A 22,897-nucleotide genomic window follows, 5' to 3' on the forward strand; every position below is an offset into this window, starting at 1 on the left:
GTAGTAGGGCTGGCGTGTTGGTCCAAGGAACCGTTGGATGCAAATTGTTACATCTACACGGTCAAGCGGCGCTGCAATTCCAACCAATCACGCCACTGCCATCTCTCTTCCTTCAAATGCACCGCCATCTCTCTCTACTCATTTGAAATGCACTGCCATCTCTCTCTCCTCACTTGAAATGCACCGTTCACTTCCAACCATTGATCCTTGATAAGGTTTCGCATCCCAGCCGTATGATTTTGGTATACGGCGACACGACAGCTGCGATGATCAGGCCACGTTGATCCTTGATAAGGAATTGGGAAATGAATGAACGGCCAAAAGACCTCTAATAAATGCTGTAAAGATATTGACAAGATAAGTCATGGAGGAACAACGTGGAATAACAGAAGACGAAGAAAAAAAATACTTGTTACCAAGAAGTGCTTATTCCTTGAATGTTTATCTTGGGAGGAAACAACATTGCTCTTGTACCACACTAATACAAAAGCATATCCTGATTTAGTTTTTCTCTCACTCACTAAAACACTAGTAGACAACAGATCTTATAAAGAATAACGTTTGATAAAATTTAGCATGGGAATAACAAATGAGGCATGCAGAAGCAGCTTAAATATAAATAAGTTATCATAGGATGATTTCTTCTTGAACGCTGACGTTGAGCGTCTTGTTTGGCAGAACGATGCAATTAACCACCACAACTTCATCTTCGACTGCAACTGCCTCTCCTGAATTGACGAGAGAATAGAAGAACAGGTAAGTAGGATGTTTAAGGGTTGCATGATTAGTAACTTGAACTAGAGGAGGAGCTACCGAGGATGGTGATACCAAGTTTGGCGTTGTAGTCTCCCACAGCCTGCAATAACAAACAGGAAGCTAACACAATAAAGCAAGTCTGATATGAACCAAATATAACACCAATTCAAGCAGCAGAGGCATGGCCTAAAGCATACCAGAATACTAAAATGATATTCTCCCATAATAAATAATTGTTCAAATCTGTACTTACAAATTGCATAAATTGGCCTTAGATTAAGATTCCTAATCAATTGTCTTCTAACAGCATGTCTCTGACAACGTGGTAGGCTTTTTAGATGATCTTTCTGTGTAGCCTACAACTTTTTTAAAAAATAAAAATATATATATAATTTGTATGAAATCTCTCCACATTTTCTCAGGTTGACATGAGAAATATTACGTATAGCAGTTTTCTAGTCTGGATACTGCATAATTGTAGGTAGTCTTCTACAATGAAGTTACATCGTGTAATGAATAATCCACTCAGAGCCAATGGGTCCAATGGTGACCCGATTGCTGACATGCAATTTCAGCTTGTTTAAATGAAAAGGAAACGGCAGGAAGATAGAAACTTGCCTGTACTCGTGACCATTTCCCTATAGAACATTTCCAACCGACAATGGCATGTATAACAACAGCATTTTCCTGTCAAGTAGCAGACAACATTAATTGTTTGGATATAAATTTTCTATTAACTTCCAAAATAAATTACTACAAACCTTAATTTCAACATCATCCAGTATGATGCAACTGATTAGTCTCACACCAGCTCCAATACGAGCATTTGCAGATATAGAGACATTAGGACCAATCTGTTCCAGTAAGTGCAACAACATTAGCTGATACATAAGGGAAATTGTCTACAAATCCCAATTCCAGCATAACATATATTGAGACAAAATAGCAATTCGTACTTTTGTTTAGCTTTTGTTCTTTCTTCATTTTTTTAAAAAATAAAGAAAAATCAAAACTCATCTTGCATGCAGTCAGCTCACTTTGATTCATACTAGTACAAATGTAGACCCACGAATAAAATAAAAAGCAATTTCAAATAACCAAGGAGTCACACCAAAATAAATCTGTGCATGTGGCAAAACAAGCTTAATTTGGCAAAGTTAGTTTTTATTTGTTTGCAATCGTTTAATAAGATCACCATTTTACAAGCATAAAGAGTTCTTAAAGAATCCTATTAATATATAGGCTCTCAAAACTGAATACCATTTGTAACTATGGAAATAATTTTAACTCAAATATTTGATATATGAACCAGGCTTGATAGACTATTTTTTTTTAAAAAAATACTCAAATATTTGATATATGAACCAGGCTTGATAAATTATTTTTTTTCTAGAAACAAATAGTTTGTTCATTCAAGCTGCTACCATTCCCAAGCAAAACATCAGGAGTGTCAATAAAAGAACCTTTGCACTTGGATGTACTTTTGCTGATGGATGTATATACACATCACCAATAATAGAAGCAGTTTTAGTGCCATCTCCCGAAGCTAGAAGATTTGGAGAAGTATAACGATATTGGGCCAGGTACAAGGCCGAGCATTTCAAAGATATCCTAATGAATCATATGAATGCAACAAGAAGTTAGTATAAGACAATTCTGAACGAGAAGAAAAAGAACTTTTTATATTGACAGCTACTCACCCTGGGGTCTTAATTTGTTCCCAAAAGTCAAGTGTCTCGTAAGTATACAGTTCCTTCTTCCCAGCAAGTGGAGACAGTATATCCTGATCCAGCCTAACATAGTCTACAGGGAGTGCTCTGCTCAAAACAAACATATCAAGGAGATTACCCTTCTGGAAAGCCAATAAGTGCAGATGAAGCAATTTACCAAGAAACTAAATACCTAGATGCATATTGTGTGCAGTCCTAAATGTTCATAACCATATAGAAAGATTGAAAACTGTGTGATGTTCATCTTTGTACTGAAGCTTGTCATTATCAAGAATTCAAAGTGACAGAGCATGTTCAGTATTTTGCATAGCAGGTATATTTTGTTTCATATATCTTCTCCTTTATTTCTAAAACTAAGTGCCTTAGTGAATGTTGTGTCTCAAGCAATAAGGGATGTTGGCACATTGGAGCACCTACAATTAATCACACTGATCTCTAACCAGATGCCTAGTGGATTTCTACAATTTCACTCTTCCCATGGTCATGGCTCTTGTTGATGAAAATCTTGTTGAACTGACAATATCACAAGCAAATGATTGAATGATTGTCCAAGTATTTATACCAATGCAGAAATGGCAATATCTTGCTGTATCTCTAGAATTGCATGGTCTTTTTTGTTTTAATTTCATTTGCCATATTTTTTAGTGGCATGTGAGTTTGATCTCCTAAAACCCCAATATAAATATATGTAGAAGAAACCAACATACATCTCATGAAAATGGAAATTCCCTAATGGCCCACGTTGCATATATAATTTCACATCACAACAACAAGAATTAATTAATAAGAACAAAAATAACACCCACCGCCTAAATATGAGAATCTTAATACTGTTTTCCATACAAAATATCAGAGAAAGTTATCGAAAAAAAGAAGTTGGACTAATGTGTGAAGATAAGCTGAGTTTTCATTGTTTAATTTCACATCTTAACCAGCCATTTTTGCACTTCAGGAAATAGAATAAATCTCAAATGGGGAAATCACCCTTTACTTTTCTCTCAGACATTTAATAAACCATAATTACAATTTTCAATTTAAAGAAAATAAGTGAACTATCAGCTACTAAATTAGAATATAAGTTCACGTCAAACTAAATGATAGGCATATAGATTGTAAAAGGCACTAATAAGTGAAAATGGAACAGTTCATACTTTGTTGCTGATTGGAGAGCTTCAAAGCTGTTCATACGCCGTAAGTTAGCTGGAAACAACACAGCCTTATTGTATAAAGAAATTATCCAAAATGCATAATGAGTACTAAATAAGTGATAAATATTATACGGAAATACGGGGTCCTCTAGTCACTTAAAGAGTTCGAAGATGGAAAATATATTAGAAGGTATCAAAGAATCATAAATGTTATATGGTAATGATTTTATGTTTACCAAGCAAACCCTTCCTACAAGTCCAAATTTATATCATTTCCGCAGGGGCCATTTAAAAAAAAACTTATGAAGTTCTGATTACATGAACAGAATGATTAAACAAACAATTAGCAGAATGTAAAACTTTTGTATCTTAAATTCACCTTGATGTAGAACACTAAAAAGTTGAGCTCATCATGCTGAATCGTTCTAAGATGTCTCTCTAGTGTTTACCTGTTTTACTTCCTAACCATTGCTTTCTACGCCCACAGGTTTCTCTAACTAATTGTCATCCCAAAATCTAGTTCTTTAATGTACCACCAAAACTGTCAGAAAACATATACTGAAGGCAAGAGGAATACATTGGGCAACTTAATTTAAATCTATCAGGCAAAAGAACACCAATCATAAGTCTTGGCTCTAAAAGCTCATCCACATTTGCACATTCAATAGAGAGAAAGCTTTATAACTCAAGAAAGATCATCATAGAAAAAAATGACCAAATGATCTCAAACCATCTTATGATACATACTGGTGGTGGTTCAGTTTCATAAAACAAGGACAACAGTATGCTACATAAAGTCTAGAAAACAAGTGCATGCATCTTCAAGGTACCCCATTTATTAAGAAGATCAAGATGGTACAAGTATTAGCAAAAGGTTTACTTTGATGATTATGCAAAAGATAGATATAAACACCATGAACCAATCATCTGCAAAATACAAAAGATGAAACAAAATATCAACCTCTATCTCTTCTTTCTGTAAATACACCTTGGATTGCGGTAAAGATATTGGGTGTAAATATGTAGACACCACAGTTGATGAGGTCACTCACCTACAATATAGAGGTTTATCATTGCCACCATCCCTGACTAGTTCATAATTACATGTAAAACTAAGTTTTGATTGCACTAAAATGGGATTTGTCTCAATCACATTTTTGAGCAATGAGAAAGAAGAAAGAGCATACGCACAAAAGTTTCTGGTTTCTCGGTATAGTGTAGGAGTTCATTTGTCACAGGATCTGCAACCAACTCACCAAACTGATTGGCTGATTCAGCAGATACCTAAAAATAGTCACATGAAAATTAAAAAAAAACTTGAAATTCTGATTATTGAAAACAATAAAAGCCCAAATAAATTAATAGTTAGCATAGTTCTAACCTTAATTACTAATATTGTTCCCATCCCACCATATCTTTTATGAGCTTCTGCATTAACAAAGAGAAAACAACATGACACAATACAAGAAAATTAAGCATCCAATTAATATACAAAAGAGACATGTAAGTGTTAGAATCATAATGTTTCATGGAATGATTAATTTGATGCGAAGACAGCTCAAGTGGTATCTAGCAGAATTGTATCCAACCCATGGTTTCAAAGGTCCATTAAATCCAACTTATTTGAACTGCAACCAAAATAATGAGCCAACAAAGGATCTTGTAATTATTTCCTTTCCCGTCTGGAGATCTTATACCTTCCATATGCCTAATGAATAATCAAAAAAAAAAAAAAAGGAGGTCTAACTTCCTATTTGAATTTCCTTAGGTCTCTCAATCTTTTATAGCACAGATCCAACACAGTGACATTTTTTACACAGTGACATTTTTGTTCTTACCAACCTATTCCCCAAGTTAACTACAGAGAATCACAAACTACTTCATGCTTCACAAACGAATTATTCTTAGTGACTTAGTAATCTTCCATATAGGAACACAATTCTAAAGGTGTTTTCTCCTGAGCCCTTTACTTTCAAAATATTAAGAAAATTATGATGAATAAAATGGAGGATTTTAGCTGAAACAGAAAATGGCCAATACTATGTGTGATTGCGTCACATGCATTTGCAAAACTTTACATTGAAAAGTCATTTCATACTGGATATTGAGGTTACAAATAACAAGAAACTTCTGACGGTTTCAGATAGGATTAGACACTGAAAGAGTAATATCAGAGGATTACCCAGCATATCTGGCAAAGGGAAGCTAGAGCAAACATCGCAATTCAGAAGAACTATATGCGACTGCCAACACAAGACACCAGTTTAGAACATAAGCAACCAAACAAAACTAATTAATTTTATGGTACTAAGACACCATGAGTATCAGAAGGAACAATGACTTTTCCAATCCTAAGTTCAGAAATCTAAATGAATAGACAAGGGAAAGAGAGGCCAAACTGGATCATCTTCCATGATATGATCTCTGAAACTGTAAAGCCCTCCTGCCGAACCATGAGGCTTATCTTCCTTCAGATACCTAAAAAACAACAGGAAAATAAATTAGTAAAGAAATAGACAAGAAGACGCTCATTCTAAAAATTCGTTTGCTAGTGAGAAACAAGTACCGAACAGGGACTCTGAGCTCATTGGAGATGGCTGACACGTAAAGCGCAAACTCTCTCTCCTCATAAAATCCAATCAGATATACTTGTACCAAATTAGGGATCTAAACCAGAACCAACGATAGTAAGATAAGTCATTTAGGACATACGAGGTTATGAGTATCGAAAAATGAATCAATGAGAAACTTACGCTTTTGCAAGCCAATATCGGGTGGTGGACCATTGGCTGACCAGCCAACGGGAACAACGGCTTCGGAATGTTCAATGAAAGAGGTCGGAAGCGAGTTCCTGCAGAAAAAGATCGTCTTTTCAGTCAAGATCCCCATAATTCACCGAAAATTCAATCTAGCATAAGAGAGTTTGCAGGGATCTCAAAAATCGTACCTTTAGTGGGTCCGCCGACCATAATCACTGCCACCACTCTCTCCTCCGAGCTCCCCATATCGAACTCCCCTCCAAGAACGAAAACCCTAGCTTCCTCTGATCGGATCAGGAGCAACTCGCAGCGACCGTCAATAAATCGCAGGACGCAACGGAGGAACCCTAGAACCGGAGCAATGCAGGAGAAGAGGTGGAGTAGATAATGGAAAAGGGCGGTAGTGATTGGAGCGTTGAGTGATCCAAGGAAGTGCAGGCCTTTGCGTCTTCCTCGGTTCAAAGACTTGGAGACGAGATCGATACGCTGCGCAAACGTGACGACGTGCTTCGTTGTTCTCCGCTCTGTCTTGGAGTCGTTTTGTACGGCGAGAAGTACGTTTTCTAATGGCACGCAGACGGATTGACCCACCGCCACCGCTCTCTCCTTATCTCACACTGACCGTAACCTTTGTTTATTATGGTTGGTGTACAAATGTGGGCTTCATTGTTGGGGTTGTTTAATTGATTTAAGCAGTTAAATAAAATGTGGTAGATTTTTTTCAGGGGGAATAAATCTTTTTATGAGACCCGGAAGAGAGATATTGAGGCCTTGAGCCACCAAAACATTAGGTTTAAAAAAAGTCAGTGCACGAAACTCCCATGCGGGGTCTGAGAAAAGGATCTAGTCTGAAGAAAGTATTCATTAACTTTGAAGAAGCTGTTTCCAGGATTTGAAATCGTGACCTCTAGATTACATGGCAACAACCTTACCGTTGCGTCAAGGCTTAGGTTTCAAAAGGAATCTTGAAAATATTTTTGATTTTCGTAATCAATTATAATTTTTTAATTTATTTTTTTATAAATGATTATAAAATTAATTGTATGAAATGGTTGAAGTAATGGATTTTATTTTTACTGAAGTTGAAAAGAATATACTATGCATATGTTAGAATTTTGAGATTTTATACCAACAAAATAAATAAACATAATATAATAATAAAATATTTATATTAACTCAATGTTTTTATCTAAATGTCAAAAAAAATTCCTCACTGAGGTAAAACTTTGCCCCCTTTGTGAATCCACAAAACAAAAAAAATCATCAAATTTTTATTAAAAAAATAAGATAAAAAAATTATAAACTATTGAATTAAGTATAAAGGATCTGTGAAAGAAAATAGGATTACTATTCTTTATTTCAATTAACTCTTATTTATAATAAATTTAGGGCAAAAGTTAAAAAGACCACTTCTATTGTTTAATAAAAACAACCAATTCAAGGCTTTAGTTTAATGTGTGCAACAAAATTAGGCATATTTGAGTATTATTTAAAATTGATTGTGTAATTTGATAAATTTGTCTTATTGATTTTCATTTATTATAATTATAATAATCTCTTTACTCGATCGAGAGGGGCAAATGTAATTTGATAACTTGTCTTATTGATTTTCGCAAATGACCCTGGAATCTAATAAATTATATATTGGATGAATTATACATTATTAGACACAAAATTACTTAATTATGGATTACTAATCTAGATTATTTTCCCCCAAACCATGATGACGTAGAAGAGGAGGAGCGACTCCACGTGGCTCTGCTTCATCCGCCAACGCTTCACGTCCACAGACTGTAACGGTTTCATTCCGCGGGTCTCACAGCCGCCACATCAACTTCTTCTGCTACCTCTTGTTCATATCGTCCGCATGCCTATCTATCTTCTGGAGGCTGTGGCTGTGGCTGTGGCTGTGGCTAAGGTATATAGATCGTGTCTGCCAAAGAGAACCTTAGACGACGAGCAGCGCTTCGCCCTCACCACGGCCACAAGCCCACTACACCAGCAGCGATGGACGACGTGTGGTCGTGGCTATCCTCTCTCCCTGATCCTTCTCGATGGCCTTCGACTCCCCCCTCGCTCACCCTCGCCTCGTCGGCCGACGGCAGGTCCATCTGCCTCTCCGCAGACCGCACCGCTGGCTCTGACTCCGAGGCGCTTCTCACTTTCTCCCTCGCCCTCCACGGCTTCCACCCCTTCGGCCTATCCCGCACCCTCTGGCTTTCCGACCCCGTCACTCCCTCCTCCCCTCACATCTCTCTCCTCCTCCAGCTCCTCGCCGAGTCCATCTCCATGTCGACGTCGTCGTTCCCGCTCCCCGCGGCGACGCTCGAGGAGGAACTCGTCGCACTTAGCGGCGAAGACGACGACGAGGAGCAGGCCGCGTCTTTCCTCTGCCTCGTTCTACTGCTCCGCCTCTTCTGGCTCTGCGCCAGCGAGGCCCCTGCTGACGCCGGCTTCCTCTTCTTCCGTTCGCTAGACGGCCCACTGGAGCGGACCCTCGCTGGAATCCGCCTCGCCCTGGGCAGAGTCCTCCTTGCCCTCGGGCCAGATGCCGAGGGTAGGCTCATGCGCTCGCTCGGCTACATGCTGTGCAAGTGGTGCATCCTCCGCGAGCTGCAGGGCGGCGGCCCAGCCGGGTGTTGCCCCTCGTATGCGGCGGAGAGGCACGGGCTATGGGTGTTGAAGGGGTTCGCGCCGGTGCCGGCCATGGCTCGGTACGGTGCAACCGCCTCCACCGGCGGCCAGAGCCTGGAGGCGAAGGACTCGGTGCTGCGCTACGCGCTGGCTCACCAGCAGCTGGAAGCGGTAGTCCAATTGGAGTACGCCGTGTGTCTGCGGGACCCGCGGTTCATCCGAGTGAGCGTCCGGGTCGACAACGTGCGCCTTCAAGTGGTCCGGCTTCGGTTCGGGCGGCGCAACGACGAGGAGATGGAAGAGAAGCTGGAGGTGGAGGCCGAGCGGCACTTCCCGTCGCGGGCCCGGGTGTGGGTGGGGCCGGAGCTGGGGGCAAGCTACGCGACGGGGCCTAGCCTGGGGCGGTCGAGCGGGAACCCGGAGCGGGAGCTGGAGGCGGCGCGGACGGTGAAGGGGAGGTTCGGGGGCGGGAAGGCAGTGGGAGTAAAGGCCACAGCGCGGACGGCCACAAGGGCGCGGGGGCGAAGCTGGCGGTGGGAACAGGAGGCGGAGGGCGGGGTGGGAGTGTTCGAGGGAGTGCTGTGCGACGGGGCGACGGGGGCGGAGGTGGCGGCGTGGAGACCGGGGGGCGGGGGCGGGGATCCGAGGGGAGGGATGCGGAGGAGGTACAGCGGGTGGGGGAGGGCGTTCAGCAAGGGGGGAGGAGTGGTGGTTGCGGGGGATGAGTTGGCGGAGGCGGTGGAGTGGAGGGTGGGGCGGGAGATGGAAGGGCGCGTGGTGCGGTGGCGAGTGGGAGGAAAAGTGTGGGTGAGCTACTTGGCCAACGAGGTGAAGACGGGCTACTACGACACCAGGAGCGTGGAGTGGAGGGAGGAGGTGGAATTGGCCTTCGTCGCCCCCTGAGTTACAATTACCAGTCTCCTGCCCTGCATGATACAATCAAGATTTCCCCCCTTCGCCGGAAAAATAAATGGTTCAGTTGCTTGTAGATGGGGATTTATAGGTGAAGTAAATCGAAACAGTCACATGAGCTATATACTCTCTGTTATACAAGACCAATTTCTCTAAAATGCTTAGTTATCCAAGCCCTCCTTAAATTTTTAGAGTATTTTGATCTCCCGAGTGATTCTTTGATTTTGAAGTCTAACTTAAAGCATCGGAGGGAGGGAGTGTTGCTAGACCACTTTAACACCTAAACATGTGTTAATCTATACAAGTTCATATGCACATGTTCCTTCTTGAGATCGCTACTGAACGAGCCACCGGATGAATGTTGACGAGGTTGCAGAGCACTGCCTACGAATCTTTTCAAAAAGGAAAGAGTTAGCATGGAATCAAGGTACCTTGGCTCAACTATTTCAACGTTCAAATTAAATCTCTGGAAAATAGAGTGAGGAATAGGAATTGATGAGCGAGCTCCTTTTATTAGACGACTCCTAATGACACATCATGTCCTTGTAAAGAAAATGTTCTATTACAGTATCGATGTATCAGCGATTCCACCTGCTATGACAATCCACGTCGCCTCCATGTGCTAACCAACCTAAAAATTAGCATCCCGTTAGAATAAGTGAGTCAATTAAATCAAGGGGGGACGTGGAGGGCTCTGTCACTATCCACTCTGCTGGAGGGCTCTGTCACCATCCACATCAGCACGTTGGAAGTTTTCACATCAAGGTTCAATGAAAGAGTTTTCACATCAAGGTTCAGTAGATTTTCACCAAATCATTTATTTTCTATCAACCCTTATCTATTTGTATATCTATATATAGTTAGGCCCTCAACAATAACCAGGAGCCCTAAAATTGCCCATGATAGGAATGTTTGTCCATTTAAACATATGGAGAAGATACCTGCAAATCAGCTACAGCTGCACAAGTGAAGTGCGTTCTACCTTTTGAAACAGATCACATATCCAATTAGTACATTAATTATATTATATGATAGGTGATGTAGGAGCAATGGATGACTTGGTTCTTTTATTAAGGGATTAGTCTATAATTGACTTAACACCATCTTGGCCATCTTAGCAATTTGGCATCACCTCGACATCTCACTACTTCAGGCTCAGATGTCATCTCAGTCTTGGGTTCTCAATTTCACACACCCTCAGACGCATCCCATATCCTAAGTGTCAATCTTTGTCATTTATGGATTCATGAACAAACTGTGAATATTCTTAAGACACATAATAACATAAGAATAAAAGAGTAGTTATGAAATTGTCAAATCTCTTGAATTCCTTTTTTTCTGCACATAATGTCAAAAAAAAAATAGAAATAATGAACACCCGTCAGATATGGTCTCCTCATACACTTACATAATGATGTCGCTCTAGCAAACGTAGGAAGGCCTTTGACGACTACATAAATCTCAAACAAAGTTTTCTCAGAAGGGGGCTCTTCTTTTCCTCCTCCGCTGGCTGGTTCGACTTTCAAAACTCTTTTTATTCTTCTTCAGCAATTTTATTTTTCTTTCACGGAATACTAACTTGAACGTCGAAGTAACCTGTCGAGACTCTCCGGCACCATTTTCATCCCCTGTTGAAGTACATTTTAAGTCCTTATTATCCTCTCCCTCGAACTTTGCTAGGAAGTCGCATACGTCGGATCGTTTGTTGATTGATGACTTGACCGTCTATGACATCCAACCGAAACAATAGGATAGGATAGAATGATATGCCATGAAGTGCCCCAAACAAACTTACCATTATACGACAAACTAATTTAGGTTTTATATATTTGTATTATTATATCAAGGGAGATGAACAAATTGATCATGCGAATTTATGATTTAAAATAGTAAGATCAACCAAGCAACTCTAAAAGCGGTCTATAACTTTGTCCATTAATATTCATTTATACATGAATTAGACAGATGCACGTCTGGTGGGGGGACAAACTATTAGGTCGATTAAATTCTTTAGGTTCCATTCTTCCATTCCATCATTGCTGTTGGAAGAAGTCTTCCTTCTCGCTAAACACAAAACATTTAAAGCCAACCTCTAATCACAGACGTTGATTAATTAAGCATAAAGGCAATCATTCTAATTAAGCCGAGTTTCTGGAAACAACTACCATCAAAGAGCAATGATTTGAATCGATTAAAACTCTGGCTGAAGCCTATGCTATACATTAATGGCTAATTTTTTCTGAAAAATATCATAATCTACGTAAACACAGCCATGCAGGTCGCCACGATCACTTTTTCTGACGCAAAAAGAAGTTCCAAAGAGCATCCACATCAATGCTCTACACCTGCAATCAAGCGCCGAGTCGAGTCACCTCAGGCATCTCCTCCTAATTCATCATGGGATCCAGCAAATCGCCAACAGAAGTATTCATTTCCGTGGACCAGCGACGGGGACGAGTTAGTATATGAGGAGAAGAAGTCATGGCAGAGCAACAGGCGTTGGATCGCCCAAAAGCGACAACAAATTAAGCGAGCGAGCGAGCACCCTGGCGTGCATGTCCACCCACTGGAAAAACGTAGTGGCAGTAGCTGAGCTAGAAGACAAGGAGAGCCGACAGAGGACCGATGAGTGCCTACACGTAATTGTAGTCCGGGGAAGGAGGATGAAAGCGATCGTACCTGCTCTGCTCTGCTCTGTTCTCTGCTCATGTATTTTTCTTGCTGACGACTTCAATTCTGGTGTTTCAATTAGTATCTTTTGACCATTGTTTTATTATCAGATGTGTTGTGGAGCTACAGAGATCTCATTGAAGGAATTGGGAAATGAATGAACGGCCAAAAGACCTCTAATAAATGCTGTAATGATATTGACAAGATAAGTCATGGAGGAACAACGTGGAGCAACAGAAGAAATTGAGACAAATCAAGAAGATGAGTTTGATCTTTAAAGTTTAGGTATTTGTCAAGATCAAAATATTTAATTTTTGTTAATATTTAATTAAATTTTGAATGAGATTTAATAGATGATGGGTTAGGGAGAAGATTTCCCGGGAAAAATAATACAGAGGGCAATATCTTTTTGTGAGGGTAAACAGGAAGATGGACCAGGGAAGAGGAATTCGGGGTCGACGTCAGCTTAGTTCTTTCTTGGCCTTCGCCTTTCCACATCTTCTGCTTCACGTGAGGAGAGCGACCGCGTCCCGACTTCGACTCTTCTCAGTCTCCATCAATCATCAGGGAGGCCGCATTGCCATTTTCATCTCCCTCGCCAACTATAAATAGGCGAAGAACGCTGCTGCCATCGTCTCTCGCCTCCCTTCTTCTCCTACTGAAAAAATTATTTTTACCGGGAAAGGAGAGATCTTTTGGTAAAATCTTTAGTCTAGTTTCTTCTATTACATGCGAGTGCCATTCCCATTCTTCGCCTGTTCCTGGCTCGTGTAGCTCGTCTTTCTCTTATCTAATGCGGGTAGAAACCAGCTTCTGACAGGTTTGGTTTGTCTTCTCTTCCTCCGTTTGTATTCCTGGAGTTAAGAGGATGTATTGTCCCAGTTTTTAGGCTTTGATTAATAGCTAGAGGTTGGTCTTGTTGTTCGAACTTTGTTTTTCTATTCGATTAATCAAGCGACGAAGATAAAATCGTGATTTTTTGAAGATAAAAGTCATCAAAATCTTTTTTTTTTTCCGGGGCAAAAGATACCTAATCAATGCATGGTCTTCGTCGGTCGGTCTTCATAATAATGGCGATCTGTTCTCTGTCTGTTGAGTCTCATTCTCCTGTCTATCTAATTAAATGTTTGGGATACTGATAGATTTTGGGCATTTGCACTATCCCCTTTCCTGCAAATATCTGGTGTTGTGGGTTAACGGAGCTGTTAGTCTTTAGACATGTCGTTTTTCTCTTTAGCTTTGTCCTACTCCATCTTCTCTTTTTGAGGTCAAAGTCTTTTTGGCTTTTGCTTCAGGTTGGTGCAATTATAATGTACTTAGCCTACTAGTTCTTGCAAGATCATCTTGCTTTAAAGAGTTAAAGGGTGGTAGAACTGCTGCTTAGCTTCTTTTTTTTCCTTCTCCCTCTCTTTCTGGTTTTGTATTTTAGGCAATTTCTCTTGTTGAAAGCCAACAACTTGCCAAACCACCAAGTGATGTAAGAAGCTTGGCTTGCCCGCTTTGAAACATAGTGCTATTGCCATGCCGCCATTTATTCAATTTTTTTTTTTCTAAAGCTTCCCCTTTTTCTTTTCCACTACTTTAATCATTGATGTTGGACTAGTTTGGCTGTGATTTGTTTGGAGGTATCAGACAGGCAGCTCCATAACGTAGGATGTAGCAGGCAGCTTCATGATAATGATGCACTTAGTTGATTAAACTAGTTAAAGTATCCGAGTAAATCTTTCTTTTTCCTGAAGAGAGAAGATATTGTAATCTTCTTGTTCTTTACTTCTCTCGCTTTTACTTCCTTTGTAGGCTGGTTGAACTACTGGGATCTCTCTTATACTGGTGTTCCTACTTCAGCCGTCTCCTGCTGAACATATTAATACTATTGACTTCAAAGTTTTGAGTAGATCTAATTTTACGTCTAATCATGCTGAACATATTAAATTACACATATGATTGGTTTCAAGACTTCAAAAGTAGACTTCAACTTAATTCACAATGAATTGATTTTGCTCAAACAATCTCTGTAGGAAACTCCTTGGTGTCACTCCCTCTATGCTTAGGTGATATCATGGGGGCATGTGCATCAAAACCAAATTGTAGATCCAGAAGGAGGTGGGGTTCTCACTGGTACAGAAGATCCCGCGGAATGATTTCGGCTTCGATTCCTGATGCCACTAAAGCTCAGATTCGGGGTGATGAGCAACACTCTGTGGAACTTGAGAACTCTTCTGCAACCTATGGAAAATCTGAGGTCTCTAATATGATAGTCCATCTCACTCAGTTACAGTGGCATCATACTCAGATGGATGGTAATGGTATATTTTTCATCTCTGGCACCCAAAATATCTTATTTAGTTTATATTGTTTTTCTAGTGATATTCAGAGAGGTGAAAAATGCTGCATTTTTATTTCTAGATTTCATCTTCCTTTGTGTTTGCAGTGATGTGCCAGGAAGATGCATGGTTTGATTCTGTCAGTATCTTGGAATCTGATTCTGATGATGATTTCCTAAGTGTCTATGGAGGTAGTATTAGTTTACACTTTAATTGTTCATCACGATCACGTAGCATACCTTCCATATAGGGATGGTTTTATTTTCATTTTCTTGCAGACTGCCTTCCATCGGCAAATGCAGTAGGGACTCAGACATTGCAGTATGAAACTGCTTCATGCTTTATGGATGCCATGTCTAAGTTGGAGGATGCTAATCTTATCACTCCATTGACAATGGCACCTGAAAAATATTTCAAAATAGAAAGTCCAAATGATAGGGTTCTGTGCAACTGTGATCCACCTGACAGATTGGTGAATTCATGTGCAAGCTTTGATGAGCTTTCCTCAAGTAAGGTTGATGAAGCTAGAGATAGAACTCATGGAACAGACATTTACACCAAAAAGAAAACAAATTTAAGTGATTCACATGGTGGTTTCAAAGGTTCCAAGGAGGTGCATGAGATGGATGACAAATCTCATGTCAACAAGGCATCTTCACATATCTGCAAGTTGGTTCCTTCTGTTTGTTTTAATAACAGAATTCAGAAAATTCCAAATGGTAGCCCGCCAAGTCAAAATAAAAGATCCTCAGTCATCAAGCTTTCGTATAAAAGAAAGTCTTACGATGGAGAAGACAAAACTGAGTTCTGTAAGCAACACATTTCAATTTTGTTGTTTTTTGGGGTCTCCTTGGTGATGCTGCAAACTGATATCTGGCTATTTAATGTATTAGGTGCATCAAACAAATTTGTTTATCGCCCCAAAGGAGGAGTGGTCATTCCACGTTCTTCAGGGGAGAAATCAATGCTTGGCTGCTGGTCCTACCTTGAACCATCTACCTTTAAACTTCGTGGGCAAAATTATTTCAGGCATGAACTGCTCAGTTTTGTTTGGTTTTGCACTATGCAGAACTTTGTCACTGCTAGTTGCTAACAACAATTTTCTACTTCACTAATTTGAGCTGCCTTTTGAATGCGCAGAGATAAGAGGAAGCTTCCTGCACCAAACTATGCACCATATTATCCAATAGGTGTAGATTTGTTTTTATGTCCACAAAAGATACATCATATTGCTCAACATATCGACCTTCCATCTGTTAAGCCACATGACCAAATTCCCTCACTTCTGATTGTCAATATTCAGGTACTATAATGAACTTTTTTCACTAGTTCATCATGAGGCTGCATGATTTTTTGGTAATGTCTGTTTCAGCTCTACATGCCATGAAAATTTGCACTTTCCTGCAGATGCCTACTTATCCTGCTGCAATGTTTCTTGGTGATAGTGATGGGGAAGGAATGAGCCTTGTAATGTACTTTAAGATTTCTGAATGTTTTGACAAAGAAATTCCTTCTAGTTTCCAGGATTTGATAAAGGTTATTTGCCAGAATGTTTCTTAATGTACTTTAATATTTGCCACAATACTGAACTATTCTTACCTTTTGTGCAGAGGTTTATTGATAATGAAACTGAAAAGGTTAAAGGCTTTGCGATGGATTCTAGCATTCCTTTTCGAGAGAGATTGAAAATAGTGACTGGGGTGGTTAATCCTGAGGATCTTTTCCTGAGTGCAGCAGAAAGGAAGCTAGTTCAAGCGTATAACGAAAAACCAGTGCTCTCGCGCCCTCAGCACAATTTTTACTTGGTAAATAAAAGGTTCCTCTTTCTGCATCTGACTTGATGAAGTGAGAAAGCTGTCACAGTTGGAGAAATGTTGAAATTTTGATGTTCACAATTTTGCTATTCTGCATATTCTCAAAGCACAATTTGATATGCTAAAACGTACCCAAAACTAGTGTGTATATTTCTTTTGTAAGTATTTAACAGTATGGCTATTGTTGCAGGGTACGAATTACTTCGAGATTGATCTTGATATACATCGGTTTAGCTACATATCAAGAAAGGGTCTTGAAGCATTTCGGGAACGTCTAAAACATGGAATCCTTGATTTGGGGCTCACCATCCAGGTTAGAGCAGAGTTTTTCTCTGATTTGGTTAGAAATTCCTATTTGTTGTGTATGCAATGCAGCTCTTCCATGCTGAACAAAGTTCTTAGCTCGGCTAAAACAACTGTTGTGTTCTTGTTAACTACGACTTAACAATTGCCATCTTGAGACAACAATCCAACTCAACTTTCCTGTAGTTTTAAGTGTACATCTTTCAAAAATGCAGGTGCAAAAGCAGGATGAGCTGCCAGAGCATGTTCTCTGCTGCTTGAGATTGAACAAGATTGATTTCATTAATCACGGACAGATACCAACTATTGTCACGCCCGAAGATGATTGATTCATTCGTACCCTTGAACTGATTGTCCCAGAGCAGTGCAAACTCAAAAAAGGCTAGAGGCTATACAGCCTGCTGAGGAACTGTCAATTTGACACTCGTAGAGAAAAAAAGAAAGGTTGTATAAGCTTCTAGGAAGCCATTCCAAGGTCTATTTATTCCATCGTATCTATTTTCTTGGACAGCAGCTTAAGCAAAAAACCTTCTCTGACCACAGGTTTAATGTCTTTTCCCCCCAAAGTTGGAACAAAAAAAGTTTTTACCAGACAAACCAAAGCTTTGATGTTGGCCATCATGTTTTGTTTTCATTTCTATTGACTATTGAGATTGATAATCACGGAAGGATTATGCTTTCAATGAAAACACAACACATGATAGTTCTTGACACTGAAAAAGAATGTTTTATGTTAGTATTGGATTTCAGCATACATGTATCTTTTACATCAGAAAATGCATGCAAAATAATGTGTTTACAAGGGATTCATGGCTCTATATCTTTACAAGGGAATAGCTCCAATTCAAGGCTTTAGCAGAGTGCCCAAACTAAATTGTTAGGAATTTATTTGATGTCACCATTTGAACTTCTTCAACGAAGAGCTTAGATCTTAGATCGCCACCAGAAAAAGATGAATGAGTTAGACACCGCTATAAATGCATCTTCTCTTGACAATGTTATATACAGGAAGTAGTAGACTTGTAGAAACAATTATTAACATCTATAGCAGCTAATCAGTTAATTCAGATGCCATTGCTGGATTGGCAGGTCCTTTCACCTTGGGAAACTCTGTTGATTAACTGTGTTTGCTTCTGTATGCTTCTCATCCTGACAAACAAACTTTTACTTCCTCAGTCTTCTCCCTGTCACTGAATATCAGCAGACCACATTAAAACTGATCAAAAAATGTTAAATGAAGTTTCATGCCTCACCGCACCACTCTGTCCAAGATTAACTCGAAATATTTAGGAGAAAATTATATTAAAATATCAGTTCTCATGCTGAAATAGAGCTTTCAATTAAGTGTATTAAGTTTATAGATGCAGACCGATCAACCTGCTGCAATGTGCACAGTTCTGTAACTCAAATAAGTGCTGTGATAAGGCACATACCAACGCTTTCCATTAAGAAACAAGTGAACTTTGGCTAGTTAGATTCAGGCTTAATGCTAAGTTGTTTCCTAGTTTAAGGATTATCTAAAGATTTGGACAACATTTTGTAAAAAGGCCTTGGCATACCTCTCTGGAACCATGATCTTCTAACTGCTTGTCGAATCTGGCGTTCATGCTTCTGCAGGAGTTCATCGACCTTGTGAGTCTGAGACAGCAAAGGCCCTGAAAACTCAACTCTGTCTTGGTTGTGAAACCCCTAAGATTTATCAGAATGAGTTTAGTTAGTCGTCAAGGCAAAAGTGGTAAACCTCAGACACATCTGACCATGTCAGACTAGCTTCATACCAAAAGGTTATGTCGCAGTGAAGATGGATCTCCATTGTATAAGGCTTCAGAGAAGTCTTGAGAAGGGAATGCTTCCGATGCGTCAAACGATCCTGGATGTTCTAGTTGCGCCCACCTTTTCAGCATTGCAATTTTAGCCAACTCCTGCGACTCGTGGTGTTTGAAACCAGCATGATGAAGATCACCATCTTGCGGACCCTTGCACTCCAACTTACTTTTGACATTTTCAATACCGGATGGATCTCTTGCAGTAGACAAATTTCTTTTTGAATTGCGTCTACTGTGAGATTTTTTATGTGCATCATCTTCTCTCTGCCTCCTTGCCCATGAAAACCCACTGGAAGTAGAAACCTGTAATGGTCCTGAAAAGACAATATCCTGCTCAGAGTTGTGCTTCATGTGACGACCTTCATCTGGTTTTTTAATTGATGGAATTGACTGGAGATCTACAAACAGTCTGCCTTCGCCATCTACTCTTGGGGGATCTTTGTGTTCATTGTGTTCAGTGGCTTCAGCATTGAGCTGTTTATCCTGAAATATGACAGTATTGTTATTGTTATTCACCAATCTTCAACCATTATTACTTCCTCCGCTTGCTAAAAGCCTTCACACCAAAAAAAGATGAATTACCTTTTTGCTATCTGCTAATTTGCTGAGGCCACCTGATTGTCGTGAAGTTCTATCTGCTTTTAATGGTCTTCTCATGGCTTCTGGTCTTCCGGCAACTCTTCTTCTAAGAGACAAGCAAAACACATCCAACATTTACAATGTAAGGAGGCCCTTTATTGACAATAACTCATCGAAATAGCTTCATGAAAGCCAAATAATAATAATAATAATAATAATAACAAACGAACAGCTCTAGGATAGAAGTACCAATGAGCCGTATCCATGCCAGGCCAAACACGACCCATGTATACATGCAAACATTTGTATGTATATATGGGTTTGTACGTAAAAGAGGCAGTTCAGAAACATGAGATTGCAACATATCTTTCTAGTACTTTTTCTAATGAAATTGACTTATTGACCTCCACTATGAATAGAATTTACCTGCGTGCTTCTTCTCGATTCTTTATGTCCATCTCTTTAGTGGGCGAGTACTTTGGCAAACTTGAGGATTCACAGGCATAAGGCATTGTTCTAAAATACTGAAAGGAAACATATGAATGAAAACTTAAAAGGTAAGCCAAAGTCAAAATAGCAGAATGCATTTTAAGATTTTAACCAAGAAAATTTTAAAATATAGGAGGAATGGGAATGGCTTAAATTTATTTAAGTGAAAGGAAGGCATTCAGCTACAAAGTACAGTAGTGAAGGATCATACAGATACGCAGGTAGTCTCCAATGGTGACCTGACTTTATTCCTTTTCTCCTAGTGTAATCGATAATTCTAATAAACAATTTAAGTTCCAAAAATCTTCATGATATTCTGGACTCTGTTATGATTCTACACATGCAATTACAACATTGTTTTTACTATAGTTAAGTCAATGATGAAAATAAGGAAAAGGGCTGTTATGAAGACATTTTCTTTATTGCGCCATTGTTAGTGTTTGAACAGGCAAGAATGGTATTGTAATTGAATGTTTGTTAGATAAACAAAATAATCATTCCGAGAGGCTAAGAGAAAACGATTAGCAGTGTCTCCGTCTCATAGGACATATACCAGAATCATACTCACCTCGGATCCAAGGGCACTTGAGGCACTACCACGCTTATAAGGTTCAACAGATAGAAAAGTCTCTAACAAACTAACAGCAGTTCTTGGTAGATTTTGGAATGTCCCATAGAGGCTACTTTGATAGGGACGATGTGGTTTGAAAATTGTAGCATGAGGCAACTTTGACTTCTTCCAATATTCTTCTGGTGGTGAACCGCATAGCCTGAATATTTTATGTAATTGTTCAACCTGACAAAGAACAATAATCTTGCATCTTCAAATAGAAAAAACAAAGAGATAAAGAGTTAGAAAATCAAGGAAACAAGTTTCTAAGTCCAAGAACACTAATGAAAAAGTATTTCCAACAAGCAAAATCTAATTGGGATGACGATAATTATAAGGCCGTTATGGATTTGGTAATTATTCTTTCAGTCTAGGTGATCCATTTCCTTTTTGCTTGTTTTGCAGATCTAATAACACATAAGAGTTGACTGGAAAACCTTGAGTTCCAGAGATTATTACCTCAGTTCTGCCTTGCAAAATAGGTTTTCCCACAAACATTTCTGCGAAGACACAACCGACACTCCACAAGTCTACAGTAGCTTCATAGTCAGTCGAACCCAACAGTAGTTCAGGTGGCCTATACCATAGAGTCACAACGCGGCTGGTTAGTGGATACTTATGCCCAGGACGACAGAAATTTGCAAGACCAAAGTCAGCCATTTTCAGAATTCCATTATTATCAACTAGGAGATTTGCTCCTTTTATGTCCCGGTGTATAACACTACGTGAATGGCAATGCTCAAGTGCAGATAGCAACTGATACATGTAACACTTAACCTGCAAATCATGGACAGATAGTTAAAGTCCATACTTCAACATGTTACCACTAGGAAATTTATGGAAACACTTCCTGTTGAGCATTCAAAGAATATAATCAAACCTGTGATTCAGAGAGTACAATATCAGGAGAAGTGGAAAGTCCCGCGAGATCATGCTCCATATATTCAAATACAAGATAAAGGCTGCATGATAATCGAGAAGCAATCAACCCTTCCAACTTCATAATATTTGGATGGTCAAGCGTGCGCAGTATCTTTATCTCTCTGGCCATAAACCTAACACTCTCTGGCTCAAAATTGTCAAAGCGCACCTTCTTCAACGCAACCATCTTTCCAGTGTCAAGATCACGCGCTCTAAACACACTGCTATAAGTACCTTGTCCAACCTACATATGCAAAAATTCAGCTAGAATGAGATCAAATTACAATTAATTCAGAAGCAACAAAGGAAAGCCTGGTGAACCTGAATTCCAACCGATAATTTTGCAATTAAACTATTACAGTTGGTCTAGCAAAATTAAGGAAACATCTTGATCCTACTAATGAAGCAACAAAAATGAAAACAGCTTGAAAAGTGCTTCAAACACGTATCTGTCGACCATACCAGAAAATGATATACGCCATACAAGCAAACTACTCAAGATGGGGCTTTTTCAATTGTAGATATGAGTTGTTAAAAAATGAAATGCAGATGGATAACTGGTCATAATCTCAGGATTACCTTCTCCAGTTTCTCAAAGGAGTCAGCTTTACGAGGCACCCAACCCTGAATAGCTTCGCCGGCCACGGCACTGAGCCAAGAGGGCCACCCTGCAGCGACCTGCTCCCCTTCTATGTATTTGTGAAGGTTCCGCAACCGTAGGCTCTGCAAGTTAGTATTATCCGAGCTCACCTTCCCATTTTCCCCAGATTCAAGGCGACTCTTTTCTTCCTCCCTCTCCGGCTGGCCGTTCTCTGTTCCCTCTCCTATCCGGTGCCGCCGTGAGGACGCTACGGTCGGCCCCGCCCGCTTTCGGTGGTTCTTTAGAATGCCGGAGGAATCAGCGACCGGCGTAACCGAGACCGCATTCTTCGATGCAACGCAGCCCATGATCGCCGGGTCCTACAGCATTAGCGAGGCCGTCGGAGGTAAAAAAAAATTGCCTCGAATCAAGGAAAACTAGGGAAGGTGAAGGAGCCCACGGAGATGAAAATTAGGGGGAGGAGGCAACCCAAACCAGTAGATGAGGCAAAATCGGGTGGCCCGGAGATCCGGAAGCGTTGGAAGCACCCTTGAAATAGGAAAAAAAAACGACACCTTTGGGGTGCAATCTTTAGGGTTTCTCCCTGCTGGCGAGATTAGCGGTGGATGGGGCGATCGGTAGGACCTCGCAATGGAAGCGCATGAGAACGATTGAAAGGGATGGAACCGTAGGAACTCAGTCAAATCTGTCACCTTCTTATGGTTTTGGTGTTCTATGAATTAGATTGGCTGCCATGCCAATCCTTTCCCATGCTTGCAGAGCTTGCGTTGACGAAATAATAGGAATCATTGACAGCGATATCGCAAGCTGCTTGCCTTTTT

The 22,897-nt window shown here is 40.1% G+C and overlaps 4 protein-coding genes across 4 annotated transcripts; 2 read left to right on the plus strand and 2 right to left on the minus strand.

Annotated features, from left to right (window-relative positions):
* Positions 1-404: 404 nt before the first annotated feature.
* LOC141826525 (uncharacterized) lies at positions 405-6,889 on the minus strand. The gene is made up of 15 exons (XM_074713777.1): positions 6,582-6,889; positions 6,388-6,485; positions 6,201-6,301; positions 6,034-6,112; positions 5,817-5,877; positions 5,016-5,062; positions 4,826-4,918; positions 4,596-4,686; positions 3,638-3,686; positions 2,457-2,573; positions 2,220-2,367; positions 1,518-1,610; positions 1,375-1,443; positions 814-856; positions 405-728 (listed from the first exon to the last, which is right to left on the minus strand). The coding sequence occupies exons 1-15, from the start codon at positions 6,637-6,639 to the stop codon at positions 628-630; spliced, it is 1,248 nt and encodes a 415-aa protein (XP_074569878.1). The 5' UTR covers positions 6,640-6,889; the 3' UTR covers positions 405-627.
* A 1,403-nt stretch (positions 6,890-8,292) lies between these two features.
* LOC141827576 (uncharacterized) lies at positions 8,293-10,109 on the plus strand. The gene has a single exon (XM_074714861.1). It carries the CDS (start codon positions 8,401-8,403, stop codon positions 9,928-9,930), a length of 1,530 nt encoding a protein of 509 aa, XP_074570962.1. The 5' UTR covers positions 8,293-8,400; the 3' UTR covers positions 9,931-10,109.
* Positions 10,110-14,668: 4,559 nt separating this feature from the next.
* LOC141827574 (uncharacterized) lies at positions 14,669-17,379 on the plus strand. Its single transcript, XM_074714858.1, has 9 exons — positions 14,669-14,915; positions 15,041-15,124; positions 15,212-15,742; positions 15,827-15,962; positions 16,074-16,236; positions 16,341-16,469; positions 16,544-16,738; positions 16,938-17,060; positions 17,266-17,379. Exons 1-9 carry the CDS (start codon positions 14,669-14,671, stop codon positions 17,377-17,379), a joined length of 1,722 nt encoding a protein of 573 aa, XP_074570959.1.
* Positions 17,380-17,937: 558 nt separating this feature from the next.
* LOC141827575 (protein IMPAIRED IN BABA-INDUCED STERILITY 1-like) lies at positions 17,938-22,435 on the minus strand. Its single transcript, XM_074714860.1, has 9 exons — positions 22,055-22,435; positions 21,435-21,719; positions 21,014-21,331; positions 20,513-20,740; positions 19,882-19,979; positions 19,459-19,561; positions 18,829-19,359; positions 18,610-18,739; positions 17,938-18,240 (listed from the first exon to the last, which is right to left on the minus strand). Exons 1-9 carry the CDS (start codon positions 22,421-22,423, stop codon positions 18,215-18,217), a joined length of 2,088 nt encoding a protein of 695 aa, XP_074570961.1. The 5' UTR covers positions 22,424-22,435; the 3' UTR covers positions 17,938-18,214.
* Positions 22,436-22,897: the final 462 nt, after the last annotated feature.

This window comes from Curcuma longa, chromosome 4, assembly GCF_044706935.1.
Source record: "Curcuma longa cultivar G26 ecotype Majalengka, Jawa Barat chromosome 4, ITB_CL_G26_1.1, whole genome shotgun sequence".
Classification (NCBI taxonomy): Eukaryota; Viridiplantae; Streptophyta; class Magnoliopsida; order Zingiberales; family Zingiberaceae; genus Curcuma; species Curcuma longa.